The sequence below is a fragment of the Myotis brandtii genome, unplaced genomic scaffold (genome assembly GCF_000412655.1).
Source record: "Myotis brandtii unplaced genomic scaffold, ASM41265v1 scaffold382, whole genome shotgun sequence".
Classification (NCBI taxonomy): Eukaryota; Metazoa; Chordata; class Mammalia; order Chiroptera; family Vespertilionidae; genus Myotis; species Myotis brandtii.
The window spans coordinates 1,905,389-1,932,076 of NW_005364671.1; the positions used below are offsets into that span (position 1 = coordinate 1,905,389).

Here is a 26,688-nt window from a genome sequence, read left to right on the forward strand (position 1 = left end):
ACTGACACAAACTTTCTGAACGTTATGTTCATATTTCTGGACCCAGTGATCCATTCTTAAGCTCAGAAAAGAATCCAAAATTCTGCAGACCCAAATATGCACAATAAGATATATTAAGAAAACTGTATCTAGAAGAGTAAACAAACAAACAAACAAACAATCTAAGGGCCCAACAAGGGGAATGACTAAGTAAGTTATTGTATAGTTTTTATGATACAGTATTCTGCAACTGTTAAAATTATGTTTATAGTAGTTTTTAATAACATAAGAAAATGTGTATGATCAATGTAGAAGAAAGGTGAAAAATTGATTATCTCAACTACATAAATATGCACAGAGTGGAAAGGAAAAATAAAATGCTAACAATAAATGGTAGCATTATAGATGATAATTCTATCAATTACTTGTCTCCATCATCATTTTCCAATTTTTTGTGTATTTGTTTTACAATGAAAATATAGCACTTTTGTAATCTGGAAGGAAGTTCTTTTATAGAAAGAAAATAAATCCTTCAAACCAGTTTGGGGGCCATGGTGTTAAAAATGACTCCATCTCCTTCCAAGAGTCTTCCTGCAGGATCTCTCTTTGGCCATACTGTTTGTTCCCACATCAGAGGAAACACAGGAGCCCAAATGAATGAAAATCACATTTCCTGAAACAGTCTCTGGTCTGGTTTCCCCTTCACCTAACGCACTGTGCAAGGTTACAATCTGAGTTGGCCTTATCGCCTGGCAGCAACCTTCACGAGGACAGCAAGGAGAGACGATGATTTATAAGAAAACCATTCCCTGGATCAGGGAGTGAAAAGTACCGATCCGTTCTAAAAGCTCCCGCTGACAAACTCTGATATTATGAACATTCTGCACTTGGACAATAGCTCCCACTTTTCTTAATTACATGGTTTGAGCAGGAGCCTGCTTTCAGGATCTACCCAATCGCATAACAGCCATTTATTTTCCCAACTGCAGCTGCCAAAATTTCCTTGATCTCTGTTCTGTGCTCCATCTTCAAGGACATCTTGTGAATGTATGACACTGTCAAGCAGCATTCCATGCCATGCTTTTAAGCTTCTCTCTCTTTCCTGCATATGGAGATCCTCCTAATACACATTTATTAAAAATCTCATGAATAAGAAGCAAATACCAAAGTATCGTTATATTTGGTCTGCTTTGAGGCAAATACTTTATTATGACAATGAGCCACTAGTATTCTCTGTCCTTCGCGTGATGGGTTTGCTTTTGTTTTAGGGACTCTGCATCCTGTGATTCACTGTGTCTCCTCTCGGTTAATAGCGCTAGGAAAATGATGCCGGATCTGTAGCTCTGTGTGTGTGAAGAAAGAGCAAAGGACTTCACTGCAAACTTTTGATGTTTGTTGTTTTTTTAAACACAAACTTTACCTTTATATTTATCTTACTTTACAATTCTCTTAATTTTTCTTCACCTCAATTTCCTCATTGTTCTATTTTTTAAAATCTCCCACTATATGTATTTTTATGATTTGCCTTACAACAACAGAAAATGTTATACTTAGAACAGAGAAGAGTCACTATTTCTGTCTTCACAATCTTGTCTTTTTCAAAATAGACTTTTGAAACCTCACTAATTCATACTAATTGGGCAAGAGTCAAATTGGCATTTTAAAATTCAGAAATAATAATTTTTAAAACACCAATTTCAAAATTATTATCTTTACACTAAAATTCAAACTGCATAATATATAATTCTCAGGCCCTTTCAGGACTAATTTAATATGCCCCTAAGGATAATTTGGATATGATACCTGTATACACACTAAGGTATGAAAAATAGTTTACTTCTTTGAAATCACAGATAAAAGTAAATTTGCTTGGCAAACTCTTCCAACTCTTGATATATTCTTTTTATTCCAGAAATTTACCTTTTAAAAAAAGTCAGTGGGTAACAAATATTCAGAACCAACTGTTGTCAAATTAGTGCAACCTAAAATTTCTTTAGTACAGGTACATGTTAAAGCAAGCTAATGAAATCACAATTTAATGATGATAATATAGTGCTTCCTTTGAACAGCCCCTTCCCACAACTGAAGTTAGCTCTTAAAAAGAAGAAAAGCAGTACAAAGGAACAAAAGCCATGCTAAGTTCCTTAACATTAATGAGTTCCTTTGATGGGCCAGAAGCCATTATGTTAAGTGCCAAGGATACAAAGAGAGAAAAGAGGTTCCTGCCTGTAAGGAAGTAAATAAATAAGTAAATAAGTAATTACTATATAAAGTTATAAATGTGGTAATGAAGAGGTATATACAAAGGAGCCTAGCAAAGTCCCTGCTCAGAACATGGCAAAGGCTCAGGAAGTGGAGATCCTGGATAGAGCTGATTAAAAAGTGCCTTGGGTAACACAGGAAAATGTTTTGGCACACAACTGCCATTGACTCTTTCCAATACTACCAACAGTTAGCACATAATAAATGGTGACAGGTGTCTTCACCTACATTACTTCACTTAATTCTCCCACAACTTTGCAAAGTAGGCCACTGTCCTTCCCCCATTTACTGATGAGGGAGGCGTGAAGACATGAAGTCACTCAGCATGATGGAGACATGAGGTTTCAGGTAGTATCCACTGTCACTCAGCCAGAAGGGCAACTTGAACTCAAGTCTGAAACCAAATTCTGTGCCCTTCTCCATTTCCTAATCCAGAGGTTGCCAACCAGTGGTCCGCAGACCACTGGTGGCCCGTGTGGTCCGAAAGGTTGGCGACCGCTGTTAGAGTCTGAGGACAATGTTCCTATCACCATAACATGCAACCCAGCCATTTTAGAGAAAGCAAGTGAACTAATCTGGTTAAAACCATTCTAGGTTGTGTCTGCTATTAGTCAGTAAATATTGATAAATAAATGGATCTTACAGGAAAGATCCTGATTGAAAATTCTACATGGTGTAAGGCAAAGAGCATGAGGTTTGAAATTGATCTGATCTGGGTTTGAAAACCAGCTCCAGCCCTGAGCTTGGGTTAGCCACATAAAGACTCTCCAAAGTACATTTGAAATTTCCTCACCTGAAAATTTTGAACAATTCTATCTGCTTTGCAGGGTTGCTGTAAAGATTAAAAATAACAAGTTGAAGGTATCAGGCTCAGAGCTTGGCACTGGTAAGCACGCAATAGGTGTTCATTCCCTTTGTGCAAAAGTAACATTCTGAAAATATGTGCTCATTAAATAAAGTGTTGCAGGTGGTAAAGCTGACTAATCTACGAGTTGGTAAGATCAATACTTGGAATTTAATTTCTGAAGTAGAAAAGAACACTTAAAAAGGTTACTACTCATCATCTATATCGATAGCTATTTCCTTCATCTTCTAAAGCAGTGGTTCTCAACCTTCCTAATGCCGCGACCCTTTAATACAGTTCCTCATGTTGTGGTGACCCCTAACCATAAAATTATTTTCGTTGCTACTTCATAACTGTAATTTTGCTACTGTTTTGAATCATAATGTAAATATCTGATATGCAGGATGTATTTAGGCAACCCCTGTGAAAGGGTCGTTCGACCCCCAAAGGGGTCTCGACCCACAGGCTGATAACCACTGTCAAGGCTTCACAAACATTAACTAATCAGGTCTCACAATAATACCAATCAGGAAAATACAGAGCAAAGGGGAAGGGATTAAGCAAACTTTTAATAAAAAGCACCCTTTTTAACGCTTACAAACACAATTTCTGGAGCACTCTGCCCTTTAGAAAAAACCCTCTACTGTGAATGGGTTAAAGTTAGATACTTTCGAATGAATGTAACAAGCGCAGTCATTAGGATTTCTGATTTCCAGAAAGGAAACTCCTCCTGTTTTCATGTAAAATTTCAGTAAATTGCCAGTGCACTCTGTATACTGAAAGCAGAAGGCATCTCTGGCCTTCTCCATGGACCTACCCGGGGTGGAAGAGCAGGGGCTGTTCTTGGTCCACCCTCCATCTGGACCGCTCCTTCCTTTCTGTGGACCCAGGAGCAGGTACATTGACCAAATGCACTTCAAGGGGATTTTCCAGGGCCCCTTCAGAAAGGTGCGGCAGGAAGTGCAGAGCTAACACAGCAAGTGTGATCTCCCTGGAGAAATGAGATGAACTTTACAAAGCCACTAAAAAGAATTCATTAAATCACATGCTAGACTTAGGAAACTGTGTAAGCACATTTACACCCAGCACCCCATATCATCTTTATGAAGATACCGAGAGATGGGTGGGATTCTGGCCCACCCCTCTGCCCTTACCACTTGCATTTTACAGGTGAGAAAACTAAAAGTTAAGGAGCAAAAGGAGGGTAGAGTGACTAGCCCCAGCTACTGGCCTGGGCCTGGAAAGCCCTCCTCTCTCGCCTTCAGGCCCAATGGCCTTCCCCAACACCCCACCATGGCCCCGCCTCTGTTCCTGTACATGCTTCCATCACGGACATTTACCACACGGCACCGAGACTCTCTACCCTCCTGTCTCTATCATTGGACTGTGAGCTCCTTGAGGACAGGGCTGTGTGTGATTCATCTGTAACCCTGGGGACCAGTGCATAGCTCCAGATATTGCTGGTAGAATAAATGAATGAATGGATGTCTCTCCAGGTGCTCACCTGCTCTCCACAGCTAAATCTACTTTCCTTGCTCTGTTCCCCACCTCTCTGCTCATATCATAAACCTCTCACATCTTTTCTTTTCAAAATCAATTTAAAAACAGGAGCACTTTCATCTTTTAAAGCTATATTGCTCTTATATTATTTCCCTCAACTTTCAAACTGTCCCCAAAGAGTGCATTTTTGAGGCCAGGTGTTTTCCATTTTCTGGGTAAGGCCATCTTTACAGTGACTATATCTTCACTCCCACATTCCTTCTATCTCTGATTGCCTCTGTTTCAAGCCCACACTCATATTTCATTTTTACTTTGGGTCTGAATCTGGCTGAGTCCCACAGAACATTTCCACCTGTGAGAGTTTCTCCAAGTTACACAAGCCAAAGCCAGAGCCAATGGGGGCTCAATATTTTGCTGTTATGACTGTAAGAGTTGGGCATGCCTGGCATCTTTTTAAGATGAAATCTTTAAAATATATATATATATTTTATTGATCTCAAAGAGGAACAAAGTGGGAGAGAGAGACAGAAACATCAATGATGAGAGAGAATCATTGACTGGCTGTCTCCTGTATGCACCCCACTGTGATTGAGCCCGCCACCTGGGCTCGATGTGCCCCGACCAGGAATCAAACCGAGACCTTCAGGTTCATAGGTCGATGCTCAACCACTAGGCAACACTGGCCGGGATGGCATTATTTTTTTAAAAAACAAATGAGTGAATAAATAATCGTGTAATTACTTCTACATTCATCAATCCAAATGAAGTCAAATACCTGCTAGACATCTATTTGTGCTCTGTACAAAAGGTGTGCTTTCAAATGCTTGGAAAATTATTCTTCTACTCTTAAAAATGTTTAATGGAGAGTTGTTTGTTTTAAGTAGTTTTAAGTCTCCAGATTGCTAATGAAAACAAAGGAGCTTTGGGATAAAAATAAACTGTATTTCTCACTTTCATCTTTTAATCTTAAAATTTTAATGTAAGTTTATGCAATAGTATACACAATGGAAAGAGGAAAAATACATAAAGGTTTTTATCTATATTTTAAAACTAATGTTTCCCAGTTGCTGACACTTGATCATCAAGTAGGTTTATATACAATTCCAGTTAGTATAGGAGCCTGAATACTTTGACCTATGAAAATACACATTCAACATTAAGTACAAGAAAGTGCAAAACTAAAAAGTAGCAAACTCAAGAATTTAACTCAGTATTACAGACCCCAAAGCCCTTTTATCAAGTGCCTTTCTTCACAGAGCCTTGGGCCTCTGAGGGCCTATGACTCCAGGAGGATGGAGCCAACACAGTTCTGTGACAGAAGCTGGCTGATCTAGTCTCTACTATATTGATTTGAAGCAAATCAAATCTTAATCTTTCTATGGCATCCACAATCCTTCCTGGGATGGTATGTCCTCAGTTTTAAGATATCTGCTCTCCTACTTGAAGGCTACGCAATGCGAAGTAACTCACACATTTTAGCCTAAATCTTCTCTCCCTGTGAACCCTGCAAAAAATGACCAATATTTAAAATGCATACCCTAATGCACGGATGGTTCAACAGATGCAAATCAATGTGATACATCACATTATATAACATTAACAGAATGAAGGGAAAAAATCATATAATCATCTCAATAGATGCAGAAAAAGCATGCAAGAGATTTCAACATCCATTTGTGATAAGAACTCTTAATGAATTAGGCATAGAAGAAACATATCGCAACATAATAAAGGACATATATGATAAGTCCATAACTAACATTATACTCAATGGTAAAGAGTTGAAAGCTTTTCCTCTAAGATCAGGAATAAGACACGGATGCCCACACTTACCACTCTTATTTCACATACTTAAAGTCCTAGCTAGAGCAATTAGGCAAGAAAGAGAAATAAAAGGTATCAGAATTAGAAAGGAAGAAGTAAAATTATCTCTATTTGCAGACAACATAATTTTACATATAAAAAATCATAAAAATCATTAAATCTAATCAAAGAATTCAGTAAAGTTGCAGTACACAAAATTAACATACAAAATTAGTAGTGTTTCTGTATACTAAGAACAAACTTTCTGAAAAAGAAATAAAGAAATTGATCCCATTTATTATAATGTCAAAACAATAAAATACTTAGGAGAATAAATTTAATCAAGGAGGCAACAGTTCTCTACACTGAAAACTACAAGAAAATGATGAAAGAAATCAAAGAAAACACAAATAAATGAAAAAGTATTTCTTGCTCACGGATTGAAAGTATTACAATTGTTAAAATGACAATACTACCACAAGCCATCTATAGATTCAATGCAATCACTGTCAAGATTCCCATGGTATTTCCTTTTCTTTCTTTCTTTTTTTTTTTTTTACAGAAGTAGAAAACACTCCTAAAATTTATTTGGAACCAAAAAAGACACCAAATATCTCAAAAAATTCTGAGACAGAAGCACAAAACAGGGATATCACACTTCCTGGTTTCAAACTATACTAATCAAAACTCTGTTACCAGCATAAAAACAGATAGGCCAATGGAACAAAATCCAGAGCCCAGAAATAAGCCCAAGCATATATGGTCAACTAATATTTGACAAAGGAGCCAAGACTTCTCAATGAAGAAAGGCAGTCTATTCAATAAATGGTGCTGGGATAGTAAGATATTCACATGTAAAAGAATGAAACTGGATACACCTTATACCACTCACAAAAATTAACTCAAAATGGATTAAAGACTTAAATGTAAGACCTGAAACCATGAAACTCCTAAAAAACATATAGAACAAAGCACCTTGACATGGGTCTTGGTAATGATTTTTTGGATATGACATCTAAAACATAAGCAATAAAATAAAAAATTAACGAATGGGATTACTTTATATTAAAAAGCTTCTGCACGGCAAAATAAACCATAAATAAAGTGAAAAGACAACCTATAAATGGGAAGAAAACGTGCAAACCATATATCTGATAAGAGGTTAATATAAAAAACATATAAAGAACTCTACAATTCAATAACAAGAAACAAATAACCCAATCTAAAATGGGCAAAGGACCTAGAGAGACATTTATCCAAAGAGGATATACAAAAGGTCAACAGGTACATGAAAAGACGCTCAACATCACTAGTCACTAGGGATATCACTATTCTCAACATCGCATGCCTATCAGAATAGAATGACCATCCTAAAAAAGACAAGTGTTAACAAATGCTGGTGTGGACGTGGAGAAAAGGGAATACTTGCGGGTGAAAATGCAAATTAGTGCAGCCACTATAAAAAACAATATGGAAGATCCTCAAAAAATTACAAATAAAACTACCATACGATTCAACAATTCCACTTCTGGGAATATATCTAAAGGTAACAAAAACTCTAACTCAAAAAGCTATCTGCATCCCATGTTCATAGCAGCATTATTACAATAGTCATGGAAACAACCTAAGAACCCATCATTAGTTTAATGGATAAATAAGATGTGGTACATATATACAATAGACTATTATTCAGCCATAAAAAAATGAAATGATGAAATCCTACCATTTGCAACTACATGGATGAACCTTGAAGGTATCATGCTAAATGAAATGTCAGACAAAGACAAACACTGAATGATCTCATGTATATGTAGGACCTAAAATTTAAAAAACCAAACTCATAGAAAAGGAGATCAGACTTGTAGTTACCACATATAGAGGTGGAGGAGGGAGGGGAAATTGGAGGGAGATGTTCAAAAGGTATAAACTTCCAATTATAAGATAAGTAAGTGCTAGGGATATAATGTACAGCATGTTGACGAGCTAACACTGTTGTTTAACACGTAGGAAAGTTTAAAAAGTAGAGTCTAAGAGTTCTCATCATAAGGAAAAAATCTCCCTTTTATTCTTTTCTTCTTTCTCTTATTTTTATTGTATCTATGTGAAAAGATGGATGTGAGCTGAACCTATTGTGGTAATCGTTTCACAATATATGTAAATCAAACCACCATGCTGTACGCCTTAAACTTATATAGTGACATATGTCAATTATTTCTCAATAAAACTGAACAAAGAAGTACAGCCAAGGGAGACTGAACTATTTTTTAAAGTTTGCTTTTATTAAGCCCGGCTGGTGTGGCTCAGTGACCTATGAACCAGGAGGTCATTTAGATTCCCAGTCAGGGCACACACTCAGGTTGTGGGTTCAATTTCCAGTAGGGGGCATTCAGGAGGCAGCCAATCAATGATTCTCTCTCACCATTGATATTTCTATCTCTCTCTCCCTCTTCCTTCCTCTCTGAAATCAATAGAAATATCTTTAAAAAATGCTTTTATTAAATACCTACTATGTGCCCAGCCTTGAACCAGGTTATTTACATATTCTAAAAACTAATCCTTTAAATAAGCCTATGACTTAGGTATTATTAGCCTCATTTTACAATGAAAACAAGGTTCAGACAACTTAGTGACTTTACAGATAAGTGGAGAAGGAAAAAAAACCCAAACCCTTGATTTCTCTGACTCCAAAGCCCATACTCTTACCCACGAGAATACTCTTATAGAAATGAAGATCCTATGATAATGCCAGTAACTACTGCACTTCTTAGTTCCACAAAGAACAATTGGATGATCCTACATTACTCAACAAAACATCCTGGCTGACCTTGACCTTAGCTGATTGATTGACTAAACCTTCCTTCTGACTTCCTCAGGGCCTTTATCCCATTTCATAGCCTCAACTATAAGGAATGAAGCCTCTCCCTCATAGACTGAGGACCCCTGACCTACTTAAGAATTCTCCATGTTGGGTTTTACTGCAACCCAATCATTTAATTTCCTGCTACTCCAGGGCTGACCACCCCACACCCTGAGTGCAGATCAGACAAGCCCATCACCCCATAAGTCAGCAGCTGGATGTATGAAGCCTAGCTTTGCAGCTCACAAAGTAGAAGCAAGACACTGGCTGGACCACTGGTGGTGTCACTGTGTGTCCACAAACAAGTACTCGATAGTTCCACTCTTCAACCCATTATCTCAATGTATTTTTTAAATAGCATTCCATTATGTGAGATTATAGAATATCACACAATAGATAATATCTACTAAAATTTACTTATGCTATTATCTATCTTCCCACTCTAATACAAAAGCTTCATGAGGGCAGGGGCTTGTCTTAGTCACCACTGTATCTCCAACACCTACAATGGTACCTGGCACATATCAGACACTCAACAAATGCTTGGAGAATGGGACACGAGTTAATATTGTATGATGACAATGATGACCACTGGCACTTTATATGCTAAGCACCATTCTAAGTCCTTAATATTCACTGGTCCATCAAATCCTCATAACAATCCTAGTTTACAGATGAAGAAATTGAGACATAGGGAGAATAAGTGCTTTGTTCAAGGTCACAACTGGTAAAGCCAGGATTTGAACTGAAGCCTGGTGGTCTTGATAGAAAGTCCCTATTAACCACTAGGCTAAATGCCTTATTTAGTCTTTTAGTCCCTACTTTTTAAGAGATGAATTATACAAAATGGGAGCCAGAATACAGGCTTTAGAATCGAACAGACTAGGCTTGGAATCCCAAGTCTGACATTTCCTATCCATGTGACCTTGTGCAAGTTATGTAAACTACATGGTTCTCTTTCTTCAAAATGGAAGTAAAAATATCTGCTTCCTAGAGTTGTTGTGAGGTTTAATGAGATAACTTAAGTAAAATTCTTTTGGAAAAGCCTGACAATACACCACTACAAAGTGTCACTATTATTGTGATTATCATTGTTAATAGCGTGGTACAGACAGCAAGTGATAAAAAGGAGTCTATAATAGCAATTTCAACCAGTGAGCCACAAGAATTTTTAAAACATACAATATGTGACTATTTAGTCAGAGGCACTGACCTCTTTTCCCTTTTTAGATTGTCCAACAAAACGTGACAATAGCCAACATAACAATAGCCATCCGGTGTGAATGAATCAAAATTATACCTTTGATGTCAGATAGGCAAAAATATATTTTTTTTGGTATGCCACAGAATTTTAGTGACTAGTTTATGTGTGCCATGAGATGAAAAAGATTGAGAGTTGCTGGTCTAGAAGACAGAAGAATTACTGAGGAATTACAAGTGAGTCATGGTGATCAGGAAAAGTATCGTGTATATAGACATACTAAAGATTTTTAACTCAAAGTTTCAGAACTGTGGTTGGTGAGCAACACCAACTGGTTAAAGCCAGTCTACATGACAAGGGGGCTTTGTGTCCAATGCCCCTCTCCTAGGCCAAAGGTTCACAGGGCACTTGATGGGAAACCATTATGGACAACTTAAGCAATAGCCAACTACATCATTCAGTTAACAATGAATTACTAAGCACCTATTAGGTGCCACACACAGAGATAAACCTAGTTCTGAGTGTTGAGGTGGTGATGAAACAGACAAATAAATTATTGAGTATGCTGTGTGGAAGACCAATGACGGAAGGAGATTGGCAGTGCTAACAGAGGCAGCTCTAACCCAGCTTTCCTGGGTGAGAAGGGCCTCCTACTTGTCTCATGGTGAAGAAAAGCAGAGGATGTTTAAGACCAAGGGATCTTTTTGAGCACAGGTGTGGAACAGTGTGGTGCAGTTCCACGGTGGAAGATAAATGGAAGGCAGGAAGCTGCAGGATGGGAGGCAGGAAAGGAGGGCATAAGCCATGCCACGGAGGGTCTCCAGGGCCTTGTGACGGCGGCTGAGCTTGGTCCTGATCCACACATCAATTAAGTAGCCATCTCTGAGACCACATCTCAACTGTGTGCTTATAGCAAATACATTGGTTTCCCATGAAATACAAACAAAACAGCACTGAGTGAGAGAAAGAATATATTATTTTTTAAGGCTCACTGCCGAATTTTCTTTGGGGCCCTATTTTTCTTCCTGAATAGATCACGGGCATTTTTAGCACAAGTGTAGTTCATCACCACCTCATGATACTGTTCCCCTTTTGTACTCTAAGGTCATTTTCAACTCAACTCTGTTCAGCAAATGTTATTCTCCCTCCCCCAGTGCTTTGAACAACTTGGTAAATATTTGCTGAATTGGGCTGGATTCATTGAGCAATGACTATGTAGGTAACCTTGTGCCAACAGCAAAGGCTGGGGCTTAAAAGTAGGGGGAGATAAAAAGATGATTATCACAGCACCTTCACCTCAATAAATTTGAACTTCTAATGATGCAAATGAGACATGCATGGCAATCATATACATTCCACCAGGCAGACTGCAGGGTGTTGCATTTGTTCAGGAGTAGCCTTTGCCTGTGGTGGGAATCTAAATCCCACTTTCCCCAGACATTCAACTCCTTGAGGGCAGGGGGCTGTATCTCCTTTCCTACTAAATCCTTAGAGACCACCAAATAGGATGGGATTGGTAAGTATTATCAAATGAATCTATTTAATCCCCACAACAACCCTGAGAGGTATAAGTCATTTTGTAAATGTGGAAACGGAGAAATCATGTCACTTGCCAGTGGTTATAAAGGTTAGCAAGTGGTACAGTAAAAATAACAATAATAATGATAACAATAGTAATTATTATTTTTCAATGTAAGGAAGACTGCCCTTCATTTATTATTCTCTATATGTCTCTACCACAGGACTCTCTTCCCATACTAAGATGGTAAACGTTCTCTCTCCCTGAAGGAAAGTTGAAGTTTATAATTTCAGATATTGAGCTCTGGTTGGCTTTTTTTGTGCTGCCAGGTTTAGTTGCTACCAAAGACACTGAATGGCTTTAGGACAGGGCATCTGCCACATTGCAGAGAAGGACATTCTTTAACACAAAGTTTTCCCAATACTCTCCCATTCCCTCCCCAGTCCCCAAGTGAGAATTAATCCAACTTCAGTTTAATTCAATAAATCTTTATTGAATACCTACTATGTGCTAGGCACTTTTCTCAGTACTCCCAAAATAAAATACACCGCAAGAAAGTCTCTGAGCCTGTCCCTCTTGTGATTAAATCATATCTTACCCACTTTCATGTGAAGTAAAACCTCAAGGGCAGCCAGGGAACCCTAGGACAAAGACCAACTGAACCACCTAGCTTTGAAAATTGAATCACTTATCTTTGTAAATCAGTACAATGCTAACCCATAGTAGGCATTTAAATAAATTTTCATGGAATGAAAAAAATCTTCTAAATTTTGCTCTGTAATTAGACAGACCTGGGTTCAAATCAAATCCTGCCTTAATCAGTTACTGGCTGTGTAACCTTAATTTACCTTTCAAAACTTCAGTTAGATTATCCATAAAATAGGAAAATTAACATTTACTTTTTAAGATTGTTTTAAGGATTAAAGGTGATGGTGTGTGTAAGGCACAGTGCCTGACTCGTAACTAGAGCTCAAGAAATCAAAGCCAATTTCATTATTTCCCGTCTTACCTCTAGGTCACCTCCACTACTTATTGTTGTCATCATTATTATTGTAGCTTCAACTGGGTAGCAGGGACAACGAATGAGGTTTGCTAGTTAAATATTCTGATTAAGAGCAAACCCCAACATATACCATATAGACATCGATTTGTCAAAGACTTAGAATACAATGTTCCACATCAATTCTGAAATAATCAGAAGTCACCCTTTCTTTAATAATTTGGGAAGATTCTAGAGATTTTATATTGTATAGCTCTGAAAAAAGTCGGCTTTTTCTCCCTTGGGATAACACAGAACTCACTATCATCTAGAACAGGGTTTCTCAAATTTTACTGATCATGATCCAACAAAGCAAAAAAAAAATTATATTGAACTTCATATCACAATTCAGAACACAGATAACTAAAGCAAAAGTTTCATGATATAATACTTACCCTTATTAAGTATCAGCCACTGATCTTTTCTTTTCTATTGTATTCCATTCTAGCATGCTATTGTTTTAATTTCTTTAAATTCTGGTCAACATCTAGTAAAATAATTGGCAAAACTAGAAACTAATAATTTACTAATATTATTATCCGTCTGTTAGAATGTATCAAGGATATAGTTTAACTGACCCTCCCATTAAGCTCTGAAGTTGTATTAATTCCATTTTATATATTAAGAAACTGAAGGTTAGGTGACTTGGACTAAATAGACTCCCGCAAGTTGATGACAGACCCAAGACTCACAAGTCTTCTAACTGTGGTTCAGTATCTTTAAAAAAATTATAACTAAATTCAACGAACATTTATTGAATACCTACTATGTGCCCAGCACTTAAATAAGAGAGCACTTGACATGATCTCTGCCCTCCAGGGCTCACAGACTACCAGGAGTGACAAGCATAACTTGATACATGCACTTGGAAGTTTAATAGGTGCTTTTCTATTCTGGAGGAAATAAGCTTATTCCCAAACCACTGCCCATCTGGGCACACATTATCCCACAAAATAAGCACTGGTACCTGTTGGTGAGAGAAAGCAGTGTACTCCTTCAATGGCACATTTCTTGACCACCTGAAATAAAGTTGATATTTTTCCTCCTACTGCTTTTGGCACTGTAACCCTAAAAGCAATCCGCAATGTGACTTCACCAATGAGCACCATCGTCGTAACATCACCCTATGATTAGAATAGTTCTTTAATGACGATTCCCTCTGAATAACCGATATCTACTTTAGAAACATCTTTAGGGTGACTTCAATTTCTGAGAAATCATGACTCAATAAAGACAGCTCTTGACCCTGCAAGACAATCAGGAAACTATAGTTCTCTGACCTAAGACATTCCCATAGCTATCAGTTCAAATAAAGTCGAAACCGAGTTAAAACACCCTAAGCGTTCTAAATCATAACTTCTACTTGTCTCTCTGGCTTTATGCTTACACATCCTAAGCTGCATTCGCACCAGACTATTTGTCATTCCTTAAGCAAGTTCCCATCTCGGTGTCTTCACTCTTACTCTTCCCTCCACACAGAATTCTCCTTTCTCCTAATTCTTCTGCCTATCTAGCCTTCCTGGCTCCACTCAAGGCCTCCATGAAGCCTTGTTTCCTTCCCCCAACAAGAAAGAAGGTCTCTCTCTGTTGTCCATTATACCTCCTCAGCCAAGACACATTTTGCACTCTGCCTGTCATTGTCCTTATCGACTACATCGGAATATGTATTAAATGCTGCCACATTCCAAGCGGCACCTAGAATGTGGTTTCTATGCAATAGGCATGCAATTGTGTTGGCTGATTCCACACCGGAAAAATTGATCTAGAAAATGAATTGCGGTCCCATTGTGTAATGGTTAGCACTCTGGACTCTGAAAATGAATTGCTTCCCCCTCCCTGTCACCACCTGAGAAGTAAACTTTGGCCAAGCTAGATGTATTCCCAAACACTCGGGAGCTAGGGCTTCCGATATTGCTAAACATACAACCTAAGGCAGGTGGCTGAGCTTTATTTTCTATAGAAAGGGGTTAACAGTACCTGTCCTAACTACATTAAAGACATCAAACTGACACCATCGGACACAAATTATACAATGTTAAGTGGATGTGAGAAATGATCTCCACGGTCACAGGTCCACTTCAGTAGAACTGTGCTGGGAACAGCTGAAGTCCTAGAAATGCAAACCTGCTCCTCTGTTCTTGGAATATTCACACAAGCAAATGGTTTAGGAAGAACACTGTTAAGAATATACCAACTGTGAGTCCATACCACCAAAATTCACTAATTAGAGACCTTTTTAAGAGATTTTACTAAAGCTCTTCTAAGCTCAAATGCTATTTTTCTTCTTGCAGATAACCTTAAGCCAGAGGTATAAAGCAGGAAGGAATTGAGATTCAAGTATCGGCTTAAATATGGATGAATTTTCAATTTTTAATAATACAAACACTTATCTAGCAAGAATATACTAAGGATATCCACTCCCCTGCCCATTCACCTGCTCAAATCTCTCACTCAATTATTTCTTTTTGGCCTTTTCATTAATAAGTGTGAGATTTTTAGAGGCTAACCTATGCAGAAACATCTCTTATACTACCCTTTCTTCAAAGTCAAGACCCTTCCACAGATATATTTCTGCCCATACAAACACATTCTAAAAATCAATCACAATTCTTCCAGAGACCTTGTGCACCATATACAGGCTGCTTATAAAACCCCTAGGAGAACTTTGGTGAAACTTTGAAATAGATACACATGGAAAGAGGAAAGTTCTATTGTCTATCTGTTTCACAGTAAAGACCTTTCTTATAAAAGCATCGAGCCTGCAAAATGACACTTGGAGGATCAGATCAATTTAGAGCCCCTCCCCCTGGTTTTAAGGGTGATATTGAAGGAAAGAAAATGACTCCCCTTAACATCCTTACCATGATGGTATGGAGTGTAATTCAAAATCCATGACATCAAAACAATGTTCTAAGGCAGTGATGGCGAACCTTTTGAGCTCGGCGTGTCAGCATTTTGAAAAACCCTAACTTAACTCTGGTGCCGTGTCACATATAGAAATTTTTTGATATTTGCAACCATAGTAAAACAAAGACTTATATTTTTGATATTTATTTTATATATTTAAATGCCATTTAACAAAGAAAAATCAACCAAAAAAATGAGTTTGCGTGTCACCTCTGACACACGTGTCATAGGTTCGCCATCACTGTTCTAAGGCTATGTTTTTAGTTTAAGTCTTGAACCCCTTTAGGGACTCTTTGTATTATTTCCTTGCCCACACTGGTCACAGCAACAGGTCCCAATTTAAAACAGTTTGTGAATTTCTTTAATGTGCCTATATATTCACCCTTCAGAGCCTTGGGAAAAAGGTACAAAATTAGGCTTGGCTTGACACCACCCGCTACCCCTTCCAAGTGTGTGTGATCAACAGCTACGTCAACGCCTTAGGGGTGATTTTCCTCCTTTCTCTTCCCTCCCCTTCAAATGGGAGGGTAATAAATTGAGGGCCAGCCTTCTGCTCACATCTCCAACACCTCTTCAGTCAATCTGATCACTTCTGGAGCTGTTTGCACTGCCAAAGCCATCCGTCACCCTGCCTCACCAAACGGGAGAAGGAAAACTGATGGCAAGTTAGAAAAATCTCATTAAGCCACTTTTTGCTTCAACCTCTTCACTACTCCTTAAGAGAGAGAGAACTTCAAAATTCACCCTATTAGGAAAACAAGAGGACGAGAGAAAAAAAGCTGATGTAGTTAAGGGGAAAAAATAGCTCCGAAGTAAATTGGTTTCTGGGCCAAAGTCAAATAACTCACAGGTTATATTATTTATATCTATATCTATGGCAAACATTGAGACCATATCAATTAGCCTTAACCCATTTTTCTTTCTGGTTGACTTCTGAATTCCTGACAGACTCTTTCATGAAACTAAAAATATAGCACTGATTAAAATTAATTTTATGTTCACCTTTTTTCTCTTTTAATGACTACATCCCATGTTAATTCTAATTTTGGAGGAAATCATAGATATAACTTCCAAAATCCTAGGAGAATGCAGAAAACTTAAAGCCACACAATCCCAGAGAAAAAAAACTGAGGGCTTGTCTATGTTTAAAAGCCACCGTGAGTCACACCGCCCCACGAGTTCTGGGGAGAAGATGGAGACTATGAGGGTAACATGTGATGTCACTTCTCCCCAGGACATCTGGCCTGAGCAGAAAGACTGATATACTGAAGGGACCTTTAATGCCCTCTAAGCACCTCTGATATACAGGTTCTGTGTATGACTGGTGCCTTCCAATACCGTTTCCCAACTGATCATCACAGAAACTCCATGACAGGCATTACCACCCCCATCTTAAAGATGGGAAATTGAGGCTCAGAAAGCTGAAATACCTCTTCCAACAGCATCCAATGACTAATTGGAAAAGGCAGGATTCTGACCCAAATCCACCTGACGTTAAAGTCCTTTGAACTTCCTGGTTTCTTAAACCAAAGAGCCATCTCTCCAGGGGGTTGCCTGTGCACACACACCACGAAGATCCCCTGGGTCCAGAGACAGACTCAGGGTTCCTTGGCCTCTGAGCTGCCCCTGCCAACAAAGACATGGGAATAACGGTATCTAGTAGAAACAAATCTAATTTTTCTACAAGTACAAGTCGATGTAATGTGTTTTTAGTCCCATCTGCAGACTGGCCCTCTGGGTCCTAATCACAATAACCAGGTTGTTTTCAGGATTAGAACCTTTTCCATTACAGAGGTGGTTAAAATATAATCAAGCTAGAAAGTTATCCTCCCCCAAAGCCACGTAAAACAGAGAAACTCCAAAATAAAACCAATTTACATATTTTAGCCCAAATTAAAAAGCAAAAGCTAAGAAATCCCTTTTAATATCCTGAATAATAAATGCACATTTATGTAAAGCTTCCTTTGGGGAACGGTTACTATGAGGACAACATTCCCAATATTATTCATAAATATCACTTTTGTTTTTGGTGTTACAGTAAGAATCTGGACTTGTGGAAATTGTACTATCTGTACCGAATGCAACAACAGAGATAACTAAGACATGTACAATATCCAGAATTTTATTTGTGTGGTTGGCTGCATTACAAAAAGTAACATAGAAAGGATGAGTCAAATCTGGTCAAAATCACAAATTGCAGGGACTTAGCAGTTTACTCCATTTTAAGTGAGCACTTTCCTACTGGAAGTTTCATTAGTCAAGACTGCAAGTTCTTAGGCTTTCTACTACAGACTTTTAAATAGCATTTAAAGCTAAAGTTTATCATGAATGCTTATTTACTACTACTGTATCTTCAAAGGAGGCACTCGAAAAAATGTTCAACGGAGCCTGTTATTTTTCATTTACAAATTAGAAAGCAAAACTCTAAAGGGTTTATACTGGCAGCTTAGGAAAACAGACTACTTGAGATGCCATTATTGGTACATCCTAGGGTGCAGTGAGGGCATGGCTGTCATTCTATTACTCTCTCTCTCTCTCTCTCTCTCTCTCTCTCTCTCACTGAATGCAATATCTAAGTGTGTATGACAAAGAGACTCTATGATTTCTGCTCCACTAACAAACTTACAGTTTGCACAGGGGCATGCCAAGAGGGTCCCTATCTTCTCAGGTCCTCCTTAGAAGCTAACATGGGGAAAGGCATTCAAAGAATCATTTCTGTCAGAAGCGAAGCATTCCTATTTCTGTAAAATTAACAGGTTCTACCCAAACTCCACAGCCAGCTGATGGAAAATAAGTTCCTTCCAACTGTCCAAACTGTACTTTTTCCTGAGGGTGAACAGCTGGATACATGGAATCTTTTAGACAAAAATGTCCAGATCTTTTACTTTTATCTTTTGCAGTCATGCCTAGACTCTTATAAATACGAAAGGAAAAACATTTCTGTACTTGAATGTTCCAACAGATCTTTTCTCATAATTTGACATAAACCTCATTGTGTAACATCCAACCTTAAAATCCCTCACCCCAACTTTATCCCCAATCACAGGGACTTAGCCTCTAACTATGTCTTTTGATCAGTGTCAGCAGAAAAAGAAATAGTGACCTTGAATTGTACGTTCCAAAGAAAGGCACATAAGTTAGTCCTCAACAAATACATCTTCATCCAACAAAAATGATAGTTAGCCTCTACTATGAACACTGTTGACAAAACAACTTCAAGGGCTAGCTGTTAGAGAAGAGTAGACAGTCGAAGGTAACTGATTCATAGAATGAGCAGGAGTGGATTCAATCCCACAAAGTTCCCAGAGAGAGGAAACCTCTCTGCTGTGGTGTTTTTTTCAGAATTCGCCATCTTGGCTGGAATTGTCTCACTCGTTCTTCATATCCTGAAAAAAAGAACTATACTTCTTATAGAAAAAACATGTATGAATCACATTTTTTTTATAACTTTAAAATGAGTAATTTAAAAATTAAGCTCAATTTTAAATGTTATTTTCAAACCAAGAGTCCAAGAGAATTTATTTTCAGGAGAGACCTATAACTTGTAATTTATTTCCATTAAAAAAATATAACCCTGGCCTGGTAGTTCAGTTGATTGGAGCATCATCCCATACACCTAAAGGTTGCAGGTTCGATTCCCGGTCAGGGCACATGCCTAGATTGCAGGTTCGATCCCCAGTTGAGGTGCGTACAGGAGACAACCGATCATTGTTTCTCTTTCAAATCAATGTTACTCTCTCTCCTCTCTTTTTCTCTCTATCCATTCCTCTCTCTCAAATCACTAAAAATACCCTCAGGTGAGGATAAAACATTATATGTGCTAGTTTCATATTTTACTTTTATGGTTAAAAATAATCCCCCAAACAATAACAAAAACCCAAGCACAATAACTGCACTGACCTTATATCTCCAACATTTTCACTGCTTTCTCAACCAATTATTTAAAAATTCCATTACGGCATTCAGCATTTCTTGGTTCTTGCAGAGGGAGGATCCGTAGTGAGGCGGTAGAAATAGCTCTGATATTAGATGCAACAAGGATCTGAATAATAATCTTCCCCAAAGCAAAAATGGTCAGTTCTAAAATGGTCCGGCAAAAGGCAAACTCTCAGGGGTGGAGGGAGAGCATGGGCAAAGGAGAAGGAGATGAAGAGAAAGCTGCCAGCCTGTTATAGCAGCACTGATACTACTTAAGTTATTTCTTAATGAATGTACAAGGAACAGCATAAATATTACCATTGAGCTGAGTGGATGTGAACATCCAAAGCAAGCTAGCTGGCTGGCTGACTGCTTTTTTTCATTTTTTGTTCTTTTGTAACAATTCCATTTCCAAAGTGTTTGATTCCTAACACTGATGCTCCAAAGCTTTTGTGAGCACACTGCCGGAATACTTAATGAGATAAACAATAAACAAAATGGCTCATCTCTGGTGCCCCCAGCTAGCATCCCAAACTGGATATAATTAAAGGTGTGAACAAGCAAGCAAGGAAGTAATGAATCTGCAAAGTCAAGGTTTGAGAAATTATCTGGCATCCGGAACGACACCAGTTCAAATTTATCACTCATTAGCTCTTATAACGGCAAGGTGCAGACCCACATGTTGGTACCCCTCTCCACTCTTGTCCTCCAACCTTTTTTTCTTTCCATTTCTAGATGGCTAATTTATGACAATTACTGCTGTGACAACTCCCACCCACCTAACCACCCACAGATCACCTTTCATTTTACCCTTAGAAAGCTGCTGACCTATAAAAGCCTTATACCCTTAAAATACGCTGAGATTTTAAAAATACAAAGATGTTCCCAACACACACACACACACCCCACAAACTCACAAAACAAAGCATGAGATGCTAACACAGCCACCCATCTTCTCCTTTTTTTTTTTTTTTTTTTTTACCAATGGTTAAAGATTAGGTTCAAATGCTCCAAAGCAAAAACAACTCTCCTTCCATATACTCATACGTTTTCATTCGAATCCAACCCATGATTAAAAGGGCAGCTTCTAGCTCTCAAATACGATTATAGATTTGAACGTTTATAGTCTTCAAGTGGCAACAATAGAAAAATATTTGGTTATCAATAGACGTCTACGGGGTCTGGATATATCTTTTTGAGGAAGTTTTGCCTTTTTCTAATAAGATAGCTTTTAGAGTTTGTGAGGAGAAGAAGCCTCTTCATAAGGGGAGCCAGCCCACTTAGGTTTTCTTTCCATTTTTGGATGTACATATACTTGCATGTATGTATATACACATTTGGTTATACCAAATACAAAAAGCTTAAGACAGGTGCAGGATTCTAGAAACATACATGCTTACGCTGATACACACACAGTGTCTCTCTCATACGTATACTTTCCGCATGTCTCTCAAACGGATGGGAGAATGGATAGTGGCAATAAAATGTTGACCGATTTCAAAAGGGGAATAGGCCAATTCTGTATGATATGGCCCATCGACTGGGAAACAGTAAGATAAAAGCCTGAGAATGTTTATGTCCCTTCATACCCCCCAAATTCCCAATGACATTGGGGAAAATACTGCATTGCAGCATTTGCCAGCGCACCCTCACATGTCTAGCATCCACTGGCCATGTCACCAACAAATGTACATATTAAGTGTCCAGGCACATAAATAAGTGCTTGGTGGCCACAGATCATTGGGCCCGAGGAAGAAATTTGTCAAGGCCAAAGTACTTCTGTCCATGCACAATGACCTCTATCAAGACCACCATTCCTTACTGGTGGTACACACAGATAATTTATTTAATTTTTAAAATTAAAATAAAGCATTAAGATGCAAAGGACTAATTGAAGCAGCATATCTCCTTATGGGCGGAATAGCATTTAGTCTCCATATAGGAAGAGAATACACCCACAATAAGGAAATAGTGCAAAGGGAAGAAATAAAAACCAAAGAAAAGGACTTGCCTGGAGGAAACCCTTTCATTGTTCACAGTAACTCTTAACTGAGAAAAAACCCTTAATTTACCTCAAATTCTTTCAGAAATATTAAACACACACACAACACAATGTTCATGCAATGACTTCTAGATTTGAAATTTCAAATTGATTACCCCCAATAGAAATGCTAAGTTTAAAATATCTGAAGTCTAACATGTCCCAAACCCTATTACAAGACTGAATTTAGAAATAAAATGCAAATGCATAGCTCATTTTCTCTCTTTTTCTTTAACAAAATATACTATTGTTATTACCTCACAACAATCTGGCCTTCCTCTCATAACAAAATCCTTGAATATTCAAAGGACCAAAGAAGTGTTATAGGGAGAGAAAAAAGTTTGAAGGTTTTGGAAAACTGTCCAACAAAAACAAGCTCATCTATATTTGGTCAGGAGGATGACTTGAATGAATGGCAGTTAGGAATGAATGGGACTGAGATCAGAAATGAATGGTTAAGGTTTGTTAGTTTTTTTATTTTAGTTGTTTTTTTAATTAAAATTGCTTTGTGAATCAATAATTCTCAAAGGAATTTTTCAGCTATTTCCCCACCTATATTCATTTCACCCTTTCAAAATTTAAATATTAAATGACTTAGCTATTCTTTACAATGAGATATATGGACATTGTGATCATTAAAACTGTGATGAAAAGGTGTTTTTTGCAGAAATATTTCCAATCAGATTTTCATTTCTCAATAAATGCACACTCATTGAAGTCAAGGCGCACCTCCACATGCAGGTAGTAGGCATTAATATTTTTAAGACAAAGAAGTGGAAAAGGTCAGCAGTAGAACCACGTGTCTTTTTGACAACCCAAGCTTAGGGGACAGTGCCGATAGACATTGCTTTACCCTAACTAAAAAATGCTGGAAAATTCTCAGAAAAAATCTGTATTAGAGATAATAAAAACAATTCTATTTTTAATAGCGACATGTTCACACACTCAAAATATGAGAGCAAGGTTCAAGTAAATGACAAAAATATTTTTATTTATGTTTACCCCAAGAGTCAAAACAAATTTTAATAAAAAATCTCCCACTAAGAAGATATAACAAAAAGAAGCATTGGCAAGGAATAAAGAATTGGGGTCGGAGGAGTGTGCGGAGATTTGCAATGGAGAGAGTAAAAAATTAAGAATACTTCCAATAAAGCCAATTACATTTCTTAACCTTTTACTACATTTCAGTATTTTTTAATCTCTCCTTTTTGGACTTAAAATTAGCTACCCGATCCTGTATCAAGTTTGTCTACGAGGAAGAAATCGTGACAGATCATGGTTTCAGTTGCTTTTACGTTACATCCTATTCGCCTGAGTACTATACCTTTCAGTTCTTCTGGTACCCACCATCATGAGAAAAAGAGACTACTAGTAAAGCACGCTTCAAGAAAAAGCGAGAGATGCCTGTCACCAGCGCACACATGGGTCCCAGACATTCAGAGACACGGGAAAAAAAAATCAGCTTTTCACTCAGTTTATGCCAAGATCAGAATCGCAACCAAATGCCCGACAGAAGGCAGTGGTTGCAAGGGCAGCTTATGGATCTGCGGCTGGAGATATGAGAGGGAGGCACAGCAAAAGGCTAGAATACAGTTTTTCATTTATTATTTTTAAAAGTAAAATGAGAGATACAGTGAACTCCTTGGAACTGTAGTATCAATATCTGATTTAGTCAAAATACCACTATCACCTAGCACAAAATCATTGTTTAGGGTAAATCTATTCTACCTATGGATGGATATTTGCTGGAAATTTTTAAGAAATCATTTTCAGAACCTATCAGCTGTGGGAGTTTATTATGCTTCCGTCAACTTCATTCAATATAATTTACATTATTTTTCAAATAGCCTTGTAGGATTCCTTGCAATTTTTTGCACGTACAGTTTCACAGCAGGGAAAAGGAGAGAAAGAGAAAGAGAGAGAGAGTGAGCAAGATTCCCTACCCTCCCTTCCCCCTCTCCTTCTCTCTCTGTTTTTTAAACAAAAAAGAAGAAGAAGAAGAAGTAAAAACAGGGGAGACAGAACAGATGCTTAAAAATAGATTTCTAAAAATCACTGTAAGCCAAAGTTAGAAATGTAATTAACACCTATTTATAAAGAATAATTAAAGTTGGGCTGGCCACAAAGAACAGCAAAGATAATCAAGGTCCTGTGCCCCCCTCCCTTTTTACACTGTTTGCAGTGTGTTCTCATGATAGCCACCTGCTCCCTACTCGGCTTTTCCTCTGTTCGTTTCCCCGGCAACCTTTCATTGGGTTTTCCTCCCAGCTATCGCTTTCAGTTGGGCTGCTCGGTCTAATCTTATTTGTTTTACACCCATCAAAACAAGCAGCCAGACAAAGGCAATCCTCTAAGAATGGGAAAAAGACCACAGCTTTGTTATAACATCTATGCAGAGCGAAAAGTCCTCCCCAGGCTTTTCTAGTGAGAAATAAGTGAGATGGATATGAATTTACAGCCTCTCCCCACACCCAGTTTTGAAACCACACGAAAGATACTGCTGGTAAAAATTCAAAGTCAAAGTGAGCACTCGCGGCATCTGATCTTGCCATTTTGTGCCATATCTTCAGGGTCAACATCAGGCGAGGAGTGACACGCAAGGAGTTTCCTTGCTGCTGCTTCTTCCTTTTTTTTTTCTCTTCAGAAAAAGATGCTAAAAATAGATTTACTACTTTGGCAGAAAGGTTTTCCATTTCCCCTTCCACATCCCAAAGTCCTGTTTCACAATGCATCTGCTGGTACTGAACCTCACCTCCTCTACCCCTCATTCCTAGCCTTCCCCATCACTCCCAGCCAGAGACTGAAAAAGAAATGTGCCTTTAACTTTAACGGTCGTGCAATTCCATTGAAAGCTCACAGAGGCAGTGGACCCGCCAGCCAACAGCAGCCGTGACATTGTGATTGTCAAAAAAGACACCAACCTCGCTTGGCTAAAATGTGTGTTCTGTGGAAGAGGCAGCGTGAGTGCCTGGTGTGCATGCAGTGCCATCACACTTGGAGATGGATTCTGGTTTTCGGAAAAGAGAAATACTAATAAATGCACGCGCGCGTACACACACACAGACACACACACACACACACATACGATCTGCACAGTGATTTACGATGCACAGTTCTCCATCCTTACACACACACACACACATACGCGCACACACACACAATCGGCTGGAATCTCCACACTGCCTTCCTCTTTTCACTTACCATCTTCAAGCCATTCCACTCCATCTGTGATCAGAAGAAGATGGACCCTCACACAGTGTGTCAAAAGCGGAAAGAAACGTTATGTAAAAGCTGACATTCCTTCTTACAGAGCTGCTGCCCAGAGAAGGAAGCAACAACTCAACACGCCAGGCACCGCTACACATACAAGCCGCCTCCTCTTTTTTATGAGGTCATGACAGGAAACTCTTTGAAATACAAGATGCAGCATTTACTGAAGCCCAAATAAATCACTCTCTTTGCTGTTTTGACTGCGCAGCCCCCTGAAATACAACTGCCCATCTCAACGTTCAGTATCCAGGAGCTGCTGCCTCTCAAGGTTTAAATTCCCAGCACGGAAATGGAAAGACTCCTAACCCGGCTGCATCCACCTCCTGCCCCACAAAACCCAGGCTCGTAGACAAACCCCCTCTCCCTTTACAAAGAGAAATCCCTTCTTTTGCCATTCTGGTCTCAGGTAATATAACCTCTTTCAACAAACCAGCAGTTATTTCAGCCCACCTTCACCCCACCCATGCCTTTATGTTGAAGGGAAAACTGACAATGACCTGTTAAAAATGACAATCTATTTCCCCACTGCTTCTCAATAAAAGGACCTACCCGCACTCTCTACACAAAGAGACAGTAAATGTAGGAATCAAACAGCAGCAGAGAACTAAACTCTTGGTCAAGGTGTAGATGCTTTTCTTCCCTCCAGCAGCACAAACCACAGATTATAAATCTAGTCATACCTACCATAACCATTCTTATTGGCAAATATTGGGTCTCGCAGGGCTTCGACTCTTCTCTTAAAATTTGCAAAGGTTTCAGAATATTTTTTTAGATGACTACTATTGTTTTATATTTTTAAAGATCCACAAAACACAATGTGGATGATTGTAAAGTAAATCAATTATTTTAGGGGGGTGGGGGAGAGAAACAAAAACAAAAAACAAAAAAAAAAGAAAGAAAAGAAAGAAAGAAAAGGAGCAGTGAGCTGAAACCCCTGATTCTAGGATGTAGATAAGAACAACTGAACAGAGCCTTGCTGAAATTGGCTCGAAGCTTCCCCTTTTTACATCCATTTATGGGACCATCTGTCAGCCGAAGGCAGGATCTGATTGGCTGGGGAAATGCAGGGAGGCGTTGCAACATCAGGTGCTATTTAAATTAGCTACTGCCAGATTGACGATGTTAATGATTTGGTGACCTCTACAACAACAGAGACCGGATTTCTGAACTGCTTCTTGTGTCTGGTAATTAAGGCTGGGCTGAAGCAACAACAGCCATACTTGTATTTTTACCTTTTCCCTCCTCCCAGCTCAAAAGTACTGTAACAACTGCAGGTCAGTGGCGGCTGGTAAACCTTCACAGTGGGAGTGTCCTCCCTCTCCCTGTCCTGAGGGCTGCACCACCCCACCCCTCGGACAGAGGGCTTTTCTAGGATGGAATATTTTCTACCACCTTATCTTTCTCGACAGTTGCTTTCTAGCGAAATGCATATTTAATGATCTGCCTCTAGGCTTAAGGATACAACAAAAGCACTTCAATGGGCTAATACATCCACATTTTAACTTTATTTCCCGGCACTGCTGATTTTCAGTAAGCAATGCTCCTTGT

General features: G+C 38.5%; 1 protein-coding gene across 1 annotated transcript in view; it reads right to left on the reverse strand.

Moving 5' to 3' along the window:
• ELAVL4 (ELAV like neuron-specific RNA binding protein 4) overlaps window positions 1-26,111 on the reverse strand; it is an 88,905-nt gene extending 62,794 nt beyond the window's left edge. Inside the window, exons 1-3 of the mRNA XM_005872506.2 lie at window positions 25,825-26,111; window positions 3,903-4,076; window positions 3,035-3,073 (exon numbers count right to left, since the gene is read on the reverse strand). Of these exons, the coding sequence (XP_005872568.1) occupies window positions 3,035-3,073; window positions 3,903-3,944 (81 nt within the window). The 5' untranslated portion in view covers window positions 3,945-4,076; window positions 25,825-26,111. The remainder of the gene's footprint in view (window positions 1-3,034; window positions 3,074-3,902; window positions 4,077-25,824) is intronic.
• Between the last annotated feature and the right edge of the window lie 577 nt (window positions 26,112-26,688).